The sequence below is a fragment of the Gymnoscopelus braueri genome (genome assembly GCF_963280865.1).
Source record: "Gymnoscopelus braueri genome assembly, chromosome: 6".
NCBI classification, from domain to species: Eukaryota; Metazoa; Chordata; class Actinopteri; order Myctophiformes; family Myctophidae; genus Gymnoscopelus; species Gymnoscopelus braueri.
Genome location: NC_137607.1, coordinates 51464604 through 51477633, shown reverse-complemented (window position 1 = coordinate 51477633; position 13030 = coordinate 51464604). Strand labels below are relative to the sequence as shown.

At 42.7% G+C, this 13030-nt stretch overlaps 1 protein-coding gene across 2 annotated transcripts in view; it reads right to left on the bottom strand.

The window, feature by feature from the left end:
* Positions 1–6231: 6231 nt before the first annotated feature.
* gatad2ab (GATA zinc finger domain containing 2Ab) overlaps positions 6232–13030 on the bottom strand; it is a 39590-nt gene continuing 32791 nt past the window's right edge. For both annotated transcript variants that reach the window (XM_080429810.1, XM_080429811.1), the window contains 5 exons: positions 12801–13001; positions 11956–12199; positions 10872–11326; positions 10112–10352; positions 6232–9092 (listed from right to left, as the gene is read on the bottom strand). In XM_080429810.1, the coding sequence (XP_080285936.1) occupies positions 8959–9092; positions 10112–10352; positions 10872–11326; positions 11956–12199; positions 12801–13001 (1275 nt within the window). In that variant the 3' untranslated portion in view covers positions 6232–8958. The remainder of the gene's footprint in view (positions 9093–10111; positions 10353–10871; positions 11327–11955; positions 12200–12800; positions 13002–13030) is intronic.

The window sequence follows — 13030 nt, the reverse complement described above, 5'->3', positions numbered from 1 at the left end:
TCCCGCCATCTCCAATTCTCCATTTTAAGTACCGGTACATCTAATAATAATAAACTTTATTTGTATAGCACCTTTCATGACATGAAATGCAGCTTATAGAGCTTTACAGAGCAAGAATAAAGTACAAGTGCTTTACAGAAAAAGTACAAATAATTTAACAATAAAGCAAAAAATAAATATATATACAAATAATATATATATATATACAAATAATATATATATATATACAAATAATATATATACATATATATATACATATATACAGATATATATATATATATTCCTTGTGTGTTACTAGTTTAAAATGTCATATGTACACAGAGGAAACATGCAACACAACACAATTGATCTGTCACTTCCAATCCAGCTGGTGATGTCAATTGCTCATTTGACTCAGCTGTGTGTGTGTGTGTGTGTGTGTGTGTGTTTTGTCACACACCACAAAGTATTGGTATCAAAATGTACTTTAAGTACCAAAGTAGAAAGTACTCATTATGCAAAATGTCCTGTTTCACAAGTTCTCAAATGTATACAAATCTTTTTAAAATAGCAGATCTACAAGCTCGCAATGCGGCGCCGCATTGTGAACTTGTAGATCTGCTATTTTAAAAATAATTAAAATCTACAAAGTAACTAGTACAAAAGTTTTCAAATAATTGTAGTGGAGTAAAAGTACAATATTTGTCTCTGAGATGTAGTGGAGTAGAAGTAAAAGTACTGCAAATTGGAAATACTCCAGTAAAGTAAAAAAAAAACTCAAAATTGTACTCAAAGTACAGTACTTGAGTACATGTAGCCTACTCTGTTACTTTCCAGCACTGACTAGGCCTGTGTGTGTCACCATCACAAACAAACACATCTCAATAAAATACATATATATTCACTTCACATCAAACAATGCTGCATCCTGAATAGTTGTTGCTTTTAACCAAGTAACATAAACGTGAAATTACACGCAATTCCATCAATTGCTTTAATTCTAAGCACTTAATTAGCCAAGCCAAGTTAACACCACCTGTAGAAAACTCACCTGTTTGGGGATAATTCTCTTGTTTTTGTGTTTTTGCAACTTTCACCTCCCTGGTTAACACTGTTAACTCTACTCGACGTCCATGTGGAGTAATGTTACAGTATGAGTTGTTTAGTTCACTATAATAAGAGTCTTTACAAACTTTAACAAACACTGCGGTGTGTGTGTGTGGGGCTCTCCCTGCTGGTAGTCGTGCGCATGCAGTGTAGAAGAGAGTTCCGTCACGCTCTGATCTCGCCGCAAAGCGGGCCGCTATGGGCTGTAGTTCCAAACATTGGAACTATCTCATTGAGATAGACAGAGCACTTCCGCATTCCATTCTTACATTGAGAGTCTGCTAACTAGTGTCAGAACTTTCTTCTGTCGTGCGTAAATGCGCGCAGCGTCCCTCAGGAAGCGAGACGCGCGCACGGTGCACGGCTGCACGCACCTTTACGGTCACAGAAAGAGTGGGCCCTGAGGAAGAGTGGGCACTGAGTAGTGATGGTGGAAAAAGTTCTCATAATTATGTTTTACTTAAGTAAAAGTATCCATACTGCAATATAGAAATACTCTAAGATTAAGTCCGGTAATCAAAATGTACTTGAGTAAAAGTACAAAAGTATGGGCATCAAAATATACTTGAAGTACCAAAAGTAAAGTACCCATTATGCTGAATGTTCCGTTTCACAATTATCATAAGTCTAAAATGTATTAAAAAAACGTTTGAAAATAGCAGATCTACAAGCTCACAACGCATCGCGACGCGTTATGAGCTTGCAGATCTGCTAATTTTCAAAAGATTTCAATACATTTGAAAACTTGTGAAATATGGGACATTCTGCATAATAAGTACTTTCTGCTTATGGTACTTTAACAGAGTATTTCTACATTGCAGTATTGCTACTTTGAGTACTTTTTCCACCACTGGTCTTTGGTGTACTGTACAAACTGTAGCCTACCTACATTCAATTCATCTCACAACACAAATGGAGAGGTGTCCCTTTTGGAACCTCAACCTCTTAGGTACTACTCACGGCCAAAGCACTGATCCACTTCTCTCCCAACTTGCTACAAAAATCGCTCATGCAAAAGTATAGAAGTACTTCTATTTTATTTTCCACCTTCACATGTGTCTCCTTTTATAATAATCATAAAGTGCTCTATATTTCATCTCGCAATTTACTTCCGGGTGTTCCGTTTTGAACAGCCAATCATCTGCGAGATAGTGAGCACGGAGAGGGGGAGAGAGAGAGAGAGAGAGAGGGGTGAGAGAGAGAGCGCGAGAGAGAGAGTGAGGGAGGGAGGGAGGGAGGGAGGGAGGGGGAGGGGGAGAGAGAGCGACAAGGAGAGCATGTGTGTGTGTGTGTGTGTGTGTGTGTGTGTGTGTGTGTGTGTGTGTGTGAGAGAGAGAGCGCGAGAGAGAGAGGGAGGGGTGAGAGAGAGAGAGAGAGAGAGGGAGGGAGGGAGGGAGGGAGGGGGAGGGGGAGAGACAAGGAGAGCATGTGTGTGTGTGTGTGTGTTTGTGTGTGTGTGTGTGTGTGTGTGTGTGTGAGAGAGAGAGCGCGAGAGAGAGAGAGAGGGAGGGAGGGAGAGAGGGAGGGAGGGGGAGAGAGAGATGATGAAGGAACAACACACAGCTGTGCGCAATGACTGCACAGACAGACAGACGGGAGAAGCACAGGCTGCACAGCTGATTTTCAGCGTTCGCTGTTGTGATAACTATTAAAGTTTCTAAAACGTAACTTTCAAGTGACGTTTATAGGGGGAAACATGATGAAAGCATTTGTTTTCGCATTGGTAGGTCAGGAAAAAAATTATAATACTATAATACAATTAAAATTACATTAAAAAATATATATCTTTTTTTTTAAACTACATTCAAATGGCAATTTTAGCATTCGATTTACAAAAGAGAGAGACAGAGACACGGAGAGAAAAAAAAACTCGGGGGGTGGGGGGGGGGCACAACACGGCCGATCGATCTACACCAGACTTTTCATAGCGAGCGTATGCGTGGTGCGCACAGCGCGTTTGTTTAGATCCAAGTGATTATCAATGATACCGGCTACACCAGGCGCGCGGATACGCTGTTATATTATCTTATTAATTCATTCGAACTCTGTAGAACTTCTCCGTGTTGTGTGTGTGTGTGTATGTGTGTGTGTGTGTGTGTGTGAGAGAGAGACACACACACTGCAGGCAAAGGGGCGGGGGGCCGGGTGAAGTCAAGGCACAGACGGGTCGCCTATGTTGTTTACGGACAAAGGATGTTATGAGACAACAAAAATTAAACCTGCCTTAACATTTGCGTGCATTAGCACACAATGAGGCTAAAGGAAACATTCTGTCTAAATCACTAAATCTCCAGTTTGCTAATTCACTACTTCTACTACTACTTCCCTATTTGAAACTTTCAATTTCTCTAAATATTATACACTTTCACGCCAGCCTACCCAGCCAGCACGCCCATTGCGTCCCATATGGTTTCAAGGTGGGCTAAACCATATGGGCCCCATGTCGGCAATGTCAGCGGGATCCACTTGGGTCCCAACTGGGATGCCCATGTGGGATATAAGTGGGTTCTATCTGGGCCTTAGGTGGGTCCCACCTAGGCAATTCTATGTGGGACCAAGGTGGGTCCTAACTGGGTTGCCCATGTGGGCTATAGGTGGGTCCTACCTGGGCACTAGGTGGGCCCCAACTAGGCAACTCTATGTGGGACTCAGGTGGGTCCTAACTGGGTTTGCCCATGTGGGCTTTAAGTGGGTACTACCTGGGCCCTAGGTGGGCCCCAATTTGGCAATTTATGTGGGGCTGACATGGGACCCATATGGTTTCAAGGTGGGCTGAACTATATGGGCCCACTTGGGCTTTCCCGTGTGGGCTATACGTGGGTTCTACCTGGGCCTTAGGTGGGCCCCACCTAGGAAATTATATGTGGGACCGAGGTGGGTCCCAACTGGGTTGCCCATGTGGGCTTTAGGTGGGTTCTACCTGGGCCCTAGGTGGAACCCAACTAGGCAATTTTATGTGGGACCGAACCTTATTGGACAGACAGGGGGACAAACACACAGGGACAGAGACAGAGGGGAGCACAGGACACTCTGATTATAAGCGACTTTGCCCTACTTTCACGCAATACTCTCGCTCACACTGTGAGGTGGCTGTAAGGTGGATCTGCGATGCGAAGTGTACGACGCGTCACGCTAGATGTGAGGGCCGCGCAGCGGCCCGAACTTCTAGTTGTAACAATGGAGCGCAACTGACCTGTCCAGAGGATCCAGGATCCAGGAAGTCAACGTCATTCCAGTGGAAGAAGCCAAGACGTTGATTGATTACCCACATGTTCACTGTGTGCCATTTTCACTCAACAATATCGTCCACACCGACCTGTGAAAATGTGCTCCTAGTACAGTCAGTGGTTCTGTTCTCCATATGACTTATGGTTATGGCTTGGAGATCACCAGAATTACAGATACCCAGCGCAGGCCTGTGGTGTACGTGTATCCATAATTTCACTTCATCCATTTTCAACCTTGTTATTAACCTAACCATTGCTCTACTCATCATGGCACAATTTCCCTCTACTCTATTCTACTCACTCGTCTCATGGGTTCAGTTCAGAAAAAAATAACCTGCTAGTGCCTATCAATGACATCATAAATGGGGATACCAAGCTAATAAACATCTTTTAAAAAATAAAAAAATTAACAGCCTTTCTCCTCCTGGAAAGTTATCTGAAATAGAAGCCATTGTTCTGTGGGGAAAGGGGGAATTGGTAGGTTTCCACAGCCCTCCGGCTCCTAGCTGAGACAGAGCGAGTAAACAGAAATGGCGCCATCTAAAGGCGCATGAGTATTAGTGAGTAGCAATTATATGAAGGTCGTTTGAAAATTGGTGAAGTGGTCATTTAATCTCCTTTCTATTACTCTGGGATGAAACAGTAATTAATAGGCCTAGCAATTAATCAATAAAACATGCTGCAGCTAGCCTGTTGGTTGTTCAGTGTGGGCAGCCACATAAATAGTATGGGAATGTTATGTCCTGTACAGGTGTTACCAATGATACTAATATTAAGACTCTGATCCAGTGTAGCAGAGCCTTTCCATTTAGCCAACATGCACAATAGCAGCACCCTGACCTGAATGGAAAACAACCTTAAATAGTAGCTATAATTAATAGGTAATTTGAAATGATTTTCTTTGGTTAAAATAAGTGTTAAATAGCTCTATATTCTGATAGTACTCATTGCTATAGAGTGTTTGTTCAGTAAAAGGAGACTCCTTGTCTCTCCAGTTCTTTATAAAACAGAAAATACATTTTCGTTTCAGTTTCAGTTTCATTTCCAATTTTATCCAATCAGGATAGAGAACTCAATCAGGATATAGATTAAACAAGTGAAATTGGAAGTGATGACACTAAGAAATGAGCTGGCAAAATTGGAACTGGAACTCTATAAAAATGAAGCTTAAAAATGGGTACTTTCTCCTGATTGACACCTACCGGAAAATGTATTTTCTGTTTATTAAAGAGCTGGAGAAACGGGGAGACTCCTGTTACTGAACAAACACTCTATAGCAATGATTACTATCAGAATATAGTGCTTTAACCTTTTAACAAAATACTTTTTGTTTTAACCCAAAAATATCACTTACCCTACCTTTAACAACTGGATCAACTGTATATGTTTCAATAAGATTTGTTGAGCTTGCCCAACGGTCTTGAACTTTGAAAAATGCTGAGCACTTAAAGATAGTCAGCCTCTGAAATTAAGCCTAAAGGGCAAGTTACTATATTGGCATTGATAAACTGTATAGAGACCAAAGTGTCAAAGCATGTCCATTGTCCAACATCTGAACATAGGACCGAACAGGATGGCCAGTAAAACTACTGGACAAAAACAACTTGCACTGTTGAGACGTTCTAGACACCAAGTAGACATTTGATTTTGAAATTCTACCGGTTTTCAAACAGTGACATTTTATTTACTTCCATCATCGATGAAAGAGCAATGAGATGAATTCATGAATTGAAAGATAATAAGGGGGCCTTAAATGTATTGTTCATCATCGTCATAACATAGCCCTGGCTTGCAGAGGTTGATCTTGCATGTGACCGGAAGCTGCGATATCTCCTGTGACTCAGAAACAAAGATAATGTTAGGAAATGTGGGCATGAAGACAAAAGCTATAAAGCAATGCATATGGAGCAGACACAAGTAAGGGGTTAGAATTAGTTTTATTATTATTACTTGATAGAGCAGAAAAAAACCAAAACAAACATTTCTTGTACACTTTCTTTTTCAACAGGGTTGCAATTGCATTTGACAGTGCTGGCACCCCAAGAAAACGGAATGGTGTTCTTGTTGTCAGACAGCAGCAACAGGCAGTAGTCAGAAAAGCACAGGGTTACATTAAGCAGGGCACAGCATTGTAGGATTGCAGACAATATGCAATATACAGATCATCTGGAATATTGCAGATACCACTTTCATAAAGAAAGACTTAACTAGTGCACAGATGGCTGAATTCATCCAATCTCCGTTCACATAAACATATTTCTATTGAGAATGTACACTGCTGCACCATCCTCAATGTAACCCTGGTTTATTGAGAGTTAAACCACAGGACTTGAAAGAATATATACCTACAGTGTATCGTGTCTTAGTAGCGAGCCTAATGGGCCGTCCACACCAAGCACTATAACTATAAACATATTGTTTTAAAAATTGCTCTAACTCAAGTGGATGGCTGAGTCCACACCACAACTATAACATCCGAGGTGAATGACATAGTGCTTGGTGTGAATGGCCCTTAATGCTACAAGCACTGCAGACAAGTAGGGCCCCAGTTCTTTGTGAAATTGTATCGGTTACAACATAAGGAATGGGACATTGGGAGAAAAAGACATCAAGTTTCTGGTCATAAAATAATGGGTGATGATCAGCATGATTGTTTGAATGTAAAAGAGATGGAATATAGCTTGGTGCAATTAAAAATAAACTGCAGACACCTTCCATACTGACAATGTCCCCTGTCAGTACAATTAATGGCTGTATCTGAAATTTGGACAATCACACAACTCCAGACGTTTTAGCGGAACAATGCCTGTTTAAGAACTTGATTTACAACACAAATTTTATAATTACCAATTAATTTGACTTTTATTCCTGCTAGGCCATCGCTTTTCTTTGAGAGAAAAAGTCAGTGTAGTGTGAAAGTGGTTGGGAATACAGCAACTGAACATCCTCTATGACATCTGAACTCATTAAGAAGACAATACTCTGTTCTAAAAAAAAGAAGAAAGGAAGTTCTGTAGGCATAGAGTATGTCACTGCTATATATTAGAGATTTTATTTTCACCACTAGCTTATCCTGTGCTGCTGCTTATAGAACCACAGCTTACATGAAACGGCATAGATAGCTCATTTTAAGGATCTGACAAAAATCATACACACTTCAATGTAAAAGAAAGACTAATAAATCCATGTCATGTGTTGCTATAGGGGTTTTTGCATAACTACATTCTGAAAGCTGTCCAGCTTCTTTTAGACCAATTAAAGGGTGCTTAGGAACAACTGGACACACAAGAAAAACAAAGTCTAAAGTGAAGATCCATTCAAACTTAGGGCATAAGCGTATATCTTAACTAACGTGACCCTATAAATAAACCCAGAGACAGAGTTTGTCTATAGAAGAAAAATAATGCACCACAACCTATGACTAAAAGCAAATCAATGTCATAAAATATGACATTCCTTACACCCTCTCTGTTTAGCATGAATTCATCTTTATATCCAGAGAGGGTTAAAATAAACTAGAAACCTTCTAGTAGAAGGGATTCCATTTGGGCTCCACTAGTTCTTTGGAAGGTTTTTACAATATTCAAGAAGAATACTCCTCCAAACATATGGCCGTGTTTTATTGTGTTTTTTTACATTAGTCAGTGAACCCATAATCTGTATTTTAACTCATCTTAGAAAACTCTTTAAAACTAGGCTAAAACACGTAACCCAGCAGATGTAAAACCACCTCAACAGTAACATTAGCCTTTCAATTCAGGCCTCAACAAGAGGCCACTTCCAAAATATCAGGGAGCACAATATCTCAACACAGTATATGACTTACAGAAGAAAGAAGACAAAAATTCTAACATTCAGCCATACAAAATTACCCGACACACCAAGCCTGCTTCTCTACTTTAACACACCATAGGTTAAAGAGAAGAGGCCATCTGTGTGCGGATAGAGAATATTTTTTTTACAGTCATTTGATTATATTCATTTTTGCAAAGCTGAAGCAGTTCTTAGTATTTCGTGGATGGTCCTCAAAGCTCCACCACAATCCCTGCCATGAGGTCTTAAGTTAAGTTCGGTCCTGCCACCGTTTTGGGCCTGAGTCTAGCCATCTCAGACTGGAGAGGAGTAGGAAGTAAGGCGAATCATTCACGGTGTGTGTGATAGTGACCCTCTACCTGTCTGAACCAGAGACAGGGAAGGGCAGTGACCCTGCAACAACTCTTGGTGCAAACAAAGTTAAACTGACATACCGGGAGGGAAGGAAGGAGTGGCAACACTATTGAGGTCTGAGAATGTACTATATGTGTCCATGTCAAGCCTTCCAGTTACCCTCAGTCCTTAGGACATACAGTAATCCTTGTATCCCAGAGGCCTGAGTTGTCTCAATATGCCTCCATATTGGGAGGAAAGGCTCAGAAGAAGAATAAAAAGAAAGATGGTGGCGGAAAGAGCAAGGGAGAGGTGGAGAGACTTATTTCTTTCTCCTTTTCTTTCTTTCTTTTAATCATTGGTCAAAAAGTCGATCCTCCCCAGCATAGTTTTGGCAGGATGCAGTGTTCGTTAGGTTGATAATGAGAATGACTATTATTGATATTATTAATAATGGGAGGGGTGACGGTTAATGGTGGGAATAAGGAATCAGGTTGTATTATTTCCATGTGTTGGCTGTCTGGGAGATGGAGCGGGAAGGAATCATGTCCAGCAGGTACTCTCGTTGACGCTCCACAGCGGAGGTGGTCTTGTGCGCAGACAGGCTGGGATTCACATAGGCCATGGTCACACCTGACAGAGAAGAAGCACATTAGAGGGTCAATACCTTTCCATTATAAGCTCTCTAATTAACAGTGACAGAGGTTCTTTCTAAAAAGGCTTTTTTCGCAAAAGTCCGATATGAAAATACTATGAACATTAACCCAAAACTAAGGGCGCAATTTCGAAGCCCTGAAACCTTTCATCTCTCTCATTTGTTGGACAGGCTGTTTGCATGATTGCAGATAAAAAGCTCCCAAAGATGGGGGGACGATACACCCAGATGTAGTATTCCAGAGGTCAAGTTTGCTTGTATAGCCGTTAATGACAGTTACAGTCTGAAACAGGTTTGCAGGCCCAAACTGAAGGAAACAAAACGACACCCCCTAACCATAGAAAAGAGAAGAGTTTACAGAAGAGAACCAAAACAAAGATAACTACCGAACACAAGGCTGAGATAGTGATAGCATTTTTATAGGTGAGATCACAGCAAACACTCATAAAATGCAGTGGCTTCGATTAATAATGTGTTGCCACAGAAAGCTAGTTCATCGGACTCTATGCACAAGAGATTATAGAAGAGCATGTGTTGATTATAAAAAATTGTTGTGCATTTCTTCCCTGCAAAGAAACCGTATATGGTGTGAAAAAAACGTAATTGGTGGTACACCACTACAACTGACACACATTACTGTGTAAAGGACGATGGAAAAGAGATGGTGGAGAGAGATGGTGTAGTCTCTACTGATTGAAAGATCCATAGAAAGATGTCACCCCAGAATAAAAACATGCCATTACCGCTCCCGGCTTCTGAGTTTAGGACATCAAAAACAAAGACATACAGTACAATCTGAAACTACATTGATACTGACGTAAGAAAGAGCAAAGGGATTGGTGAACGAGAGGTGACTGGGAAAATTAGAGCAAAAAGGAAGCCACCTTAAGGTGCTGTGACAGGAAGCGACAGACAGCCCCATGAGGGAGACGGAAGGAGTGAACTGGTGGCGGAGTGGAGAGTGTTCTCAGGCTAGCCTGGTCTCACATTTATCTACCTGTGTTCCCGCCGCTCTGCTTCCTCCAGGCAGCCATGTTCATGTTGCCCTGGTTACTGCTGCTGGTGGCGCTGACCTTTGCCCCCTGCTGCAGCGGGCGTGCTGCGGCATGCTTACCTGGCCTGCTGACCAGCGCGGCCGCTGACACGGCGCTCTGCAGCTGGGAGGAGGAGGAGAAGGAGTGGGCCGTACCACGAGAGCTCACCACAGACTGGATGCTACGGGACAGCTGACCAGGACTCTGGAGGGAGGGAGAGAGAAAGGGACAGGAAATTAAGTTCATTCAATAACAGGAGTTTTATTTTATTTTATTTAGAATAGCCAATTAAGTTTACCCCCTTTTTCTCCCCAATGTAGTTGTTATGCCACATGTGTGTGTTGTCACTGCTGTCATATCCTACTGACTCACCTGCCAGTGAGGAGCCCCCACCAGGAGGACGTAGAACCTACGTCCTACTCCTCCCGCCAAACACTCCCTGCTGACAGGTGCCAGCTGCCACCCCAGTCCGTAGGATTACATGCAATGACTAATATCGCCTTCCCCGCCTGGCTTCCCTCCCCCGAACACGGGCCAATTGTGTTTTTATAGACGCCCGACAAAGCCGGATGCACCACGGTGGATTCGAACCCACAACCTCCGTGATGGTGGGCAGAGACCTTACCACTGCGCCACCCGAGCGCTTAAATCACAGGAGGTTTGTCCTCAGAAAAAAATCATTCCGATTGAATTGTTGACTCGAGTATTGAGGGCAGCACTCACCTGTTTGATTGTGGAGTGGTGGCGTGAAACAGGCGTTCCTCTATGCTGCAGTTGCTGATGCTGCTGCTGCTGCTGCTGCTGCTGGTGCTGCTGCTGCATGGCAGCCCTGACTTGTTTGTACTGCTGGGACACCAGCGCCTGCTGCTCGCTCTTGGACATTGAGGGGGAGGAGGTGGTTTTGGAGACGGAAGGGGATGAAGAGGAGGCAGCCTGTTGAAGGATGCGCTGCTCTATCTCCTGCTCCTGTTGGAGGGCCTTAACAAAGGCTGCCTTCAGCCTATTAGTGTGCTCAGCTTTCAGGGCTTTCTTCTGATTGGACGACATGCACTGGTCACAAAGGATGGCCCCGGCCTTCTCTTGTCGCCAGCGGGAGGTAAAGTCTGTCTTGCACTGAGCGCAGGTGTGTGGCTCTTTGGGGGGAGTGCTGGCCAATGCTGTAGCCAGGCCCACATTACCTGTGTGATGAGAAAATAAAAAAAAAGGAGCTCATTGGAGAAGCAGCTTAAACTCAGATTCCATTAGAGCATAGGTCTTCAACAGGGGGTCCGGGACCCCGGTCTTCAGAATTACTACAGGGGAGGCCGCCAAATTTTCAATTTTTACTTTACCACTTGAACCCTAGCATCTGTATTCTGGGAGGGACATTTGCTGAAAATAGCTGATCTACAATCTCACAACGCGTGTTGTGAGCTTGTAGATCGGCTATTTCATGCAAAGGGATTTGGTGTACAGGGACAAAAATAGTTGACCAAGTACAGAGCCAAAGGTAAGGTTTACTAAGCATTGAAGGTTTACACATTAACATGAATCCAACATATTAATAGAAAAGATAATGTATAAACAAATAAACATTAATTTAACACAACACTGATGATAGCGCTGTCAAACAAGTCTATGAAGCCATCTATGAAATCTATGAAAAAGTTGAATCTGTAACACTATTTCATACAATGTGTAGTGGGGGTCACTGCTTCATCTCTCTCTCAGCTAAGGGGTCCTTGGCTTGAAAATCCCAAACTGAAGACAGGCCTTTCCAATTACTACAACCCTGGGATGTTTGTTAGAGTGAAGGGGCTCAACCCACCTCTGCCATGAATCTCCAGCAGTTTTTGTACCACCTCTTCCAGCCCCAACAAGTAGATGAACTCATTATTGGCTGCCGATGGGAGGAAGTTAAACTCTGGGGCAGACGGTTTAGGAGGAGGGATTTCCAGTAGGGTCTTCTCCAGCTGTTTACGCAGAGCCAGTTTGGCAGCTGCTTGTCGGCTGGCTGGCGACTCATTGGAGTTGGACGACAGTGACGAGCCCTTTAGGTTGGTTGGAGAGGCCTAGACATAAAGCACACATAATATTTTTCTTATCTGGTTATACAGACAAAAGGAGGGGATTTAAAAATTGTACAGGGGGCTTTTTATTGCAAATGCAGTACAAACAACATAACTACCAGGGAAACAGCGGTTAGGTAAAATAGCTAGTCTACGAAAAGCACCAGAGTTTCTTTTAACTCATTCACTGGCACTGACGTAATTGACGTAATTATTCCCGTTTACCAATACTGCCACTGACGTTTTTTGTTTTGTTTTGTTTTTTTTTAGATTTGACCCAAAGACCAAGGAGATATGATTTTTCGAAGATTTAGACTCCCATCCACTTCCTTGTTAACTTAAAAATTCTGTATCTCGGCTCCTGAGTACTTTTTTTTTTTCAATGAAAAATCTCTGGCAGTGGGCAAACGCGGCCAGCAATAATTGTGGCAGTGAATGAGTTAATTGATAATTAGTAGTAAATTGTTTTGTTTTAACTCTGCTAGTTGTGTAAACATTTCACCGGATGAAAAGATTGAGAAGAACCACTGAGCCAGACTAATAGTCTTCAGGCTGCTTTAGCAATGAAAATGGTGTTCCACAAGGGTACTAGTTGTGTTCTTACCTGAGGGATGTTAACCATGACATTGGTGTTAGCCACATTAGCCACCCTGATAAGACCCTGCTGGATGATCCTCTGGCCCTGCACCTGGACGTTGGGCACAGAGGCCCTGGGAGCCAACAGCAGGGGCGGAGGGCCAGAGCCACTGTGCTGATGTTGATGCTGGCGCAGACTGGCAATCTGCTGAGGTGTCACCGCAATGGGCTGACAAAGAAGCAAAAGCAAGATGAGAT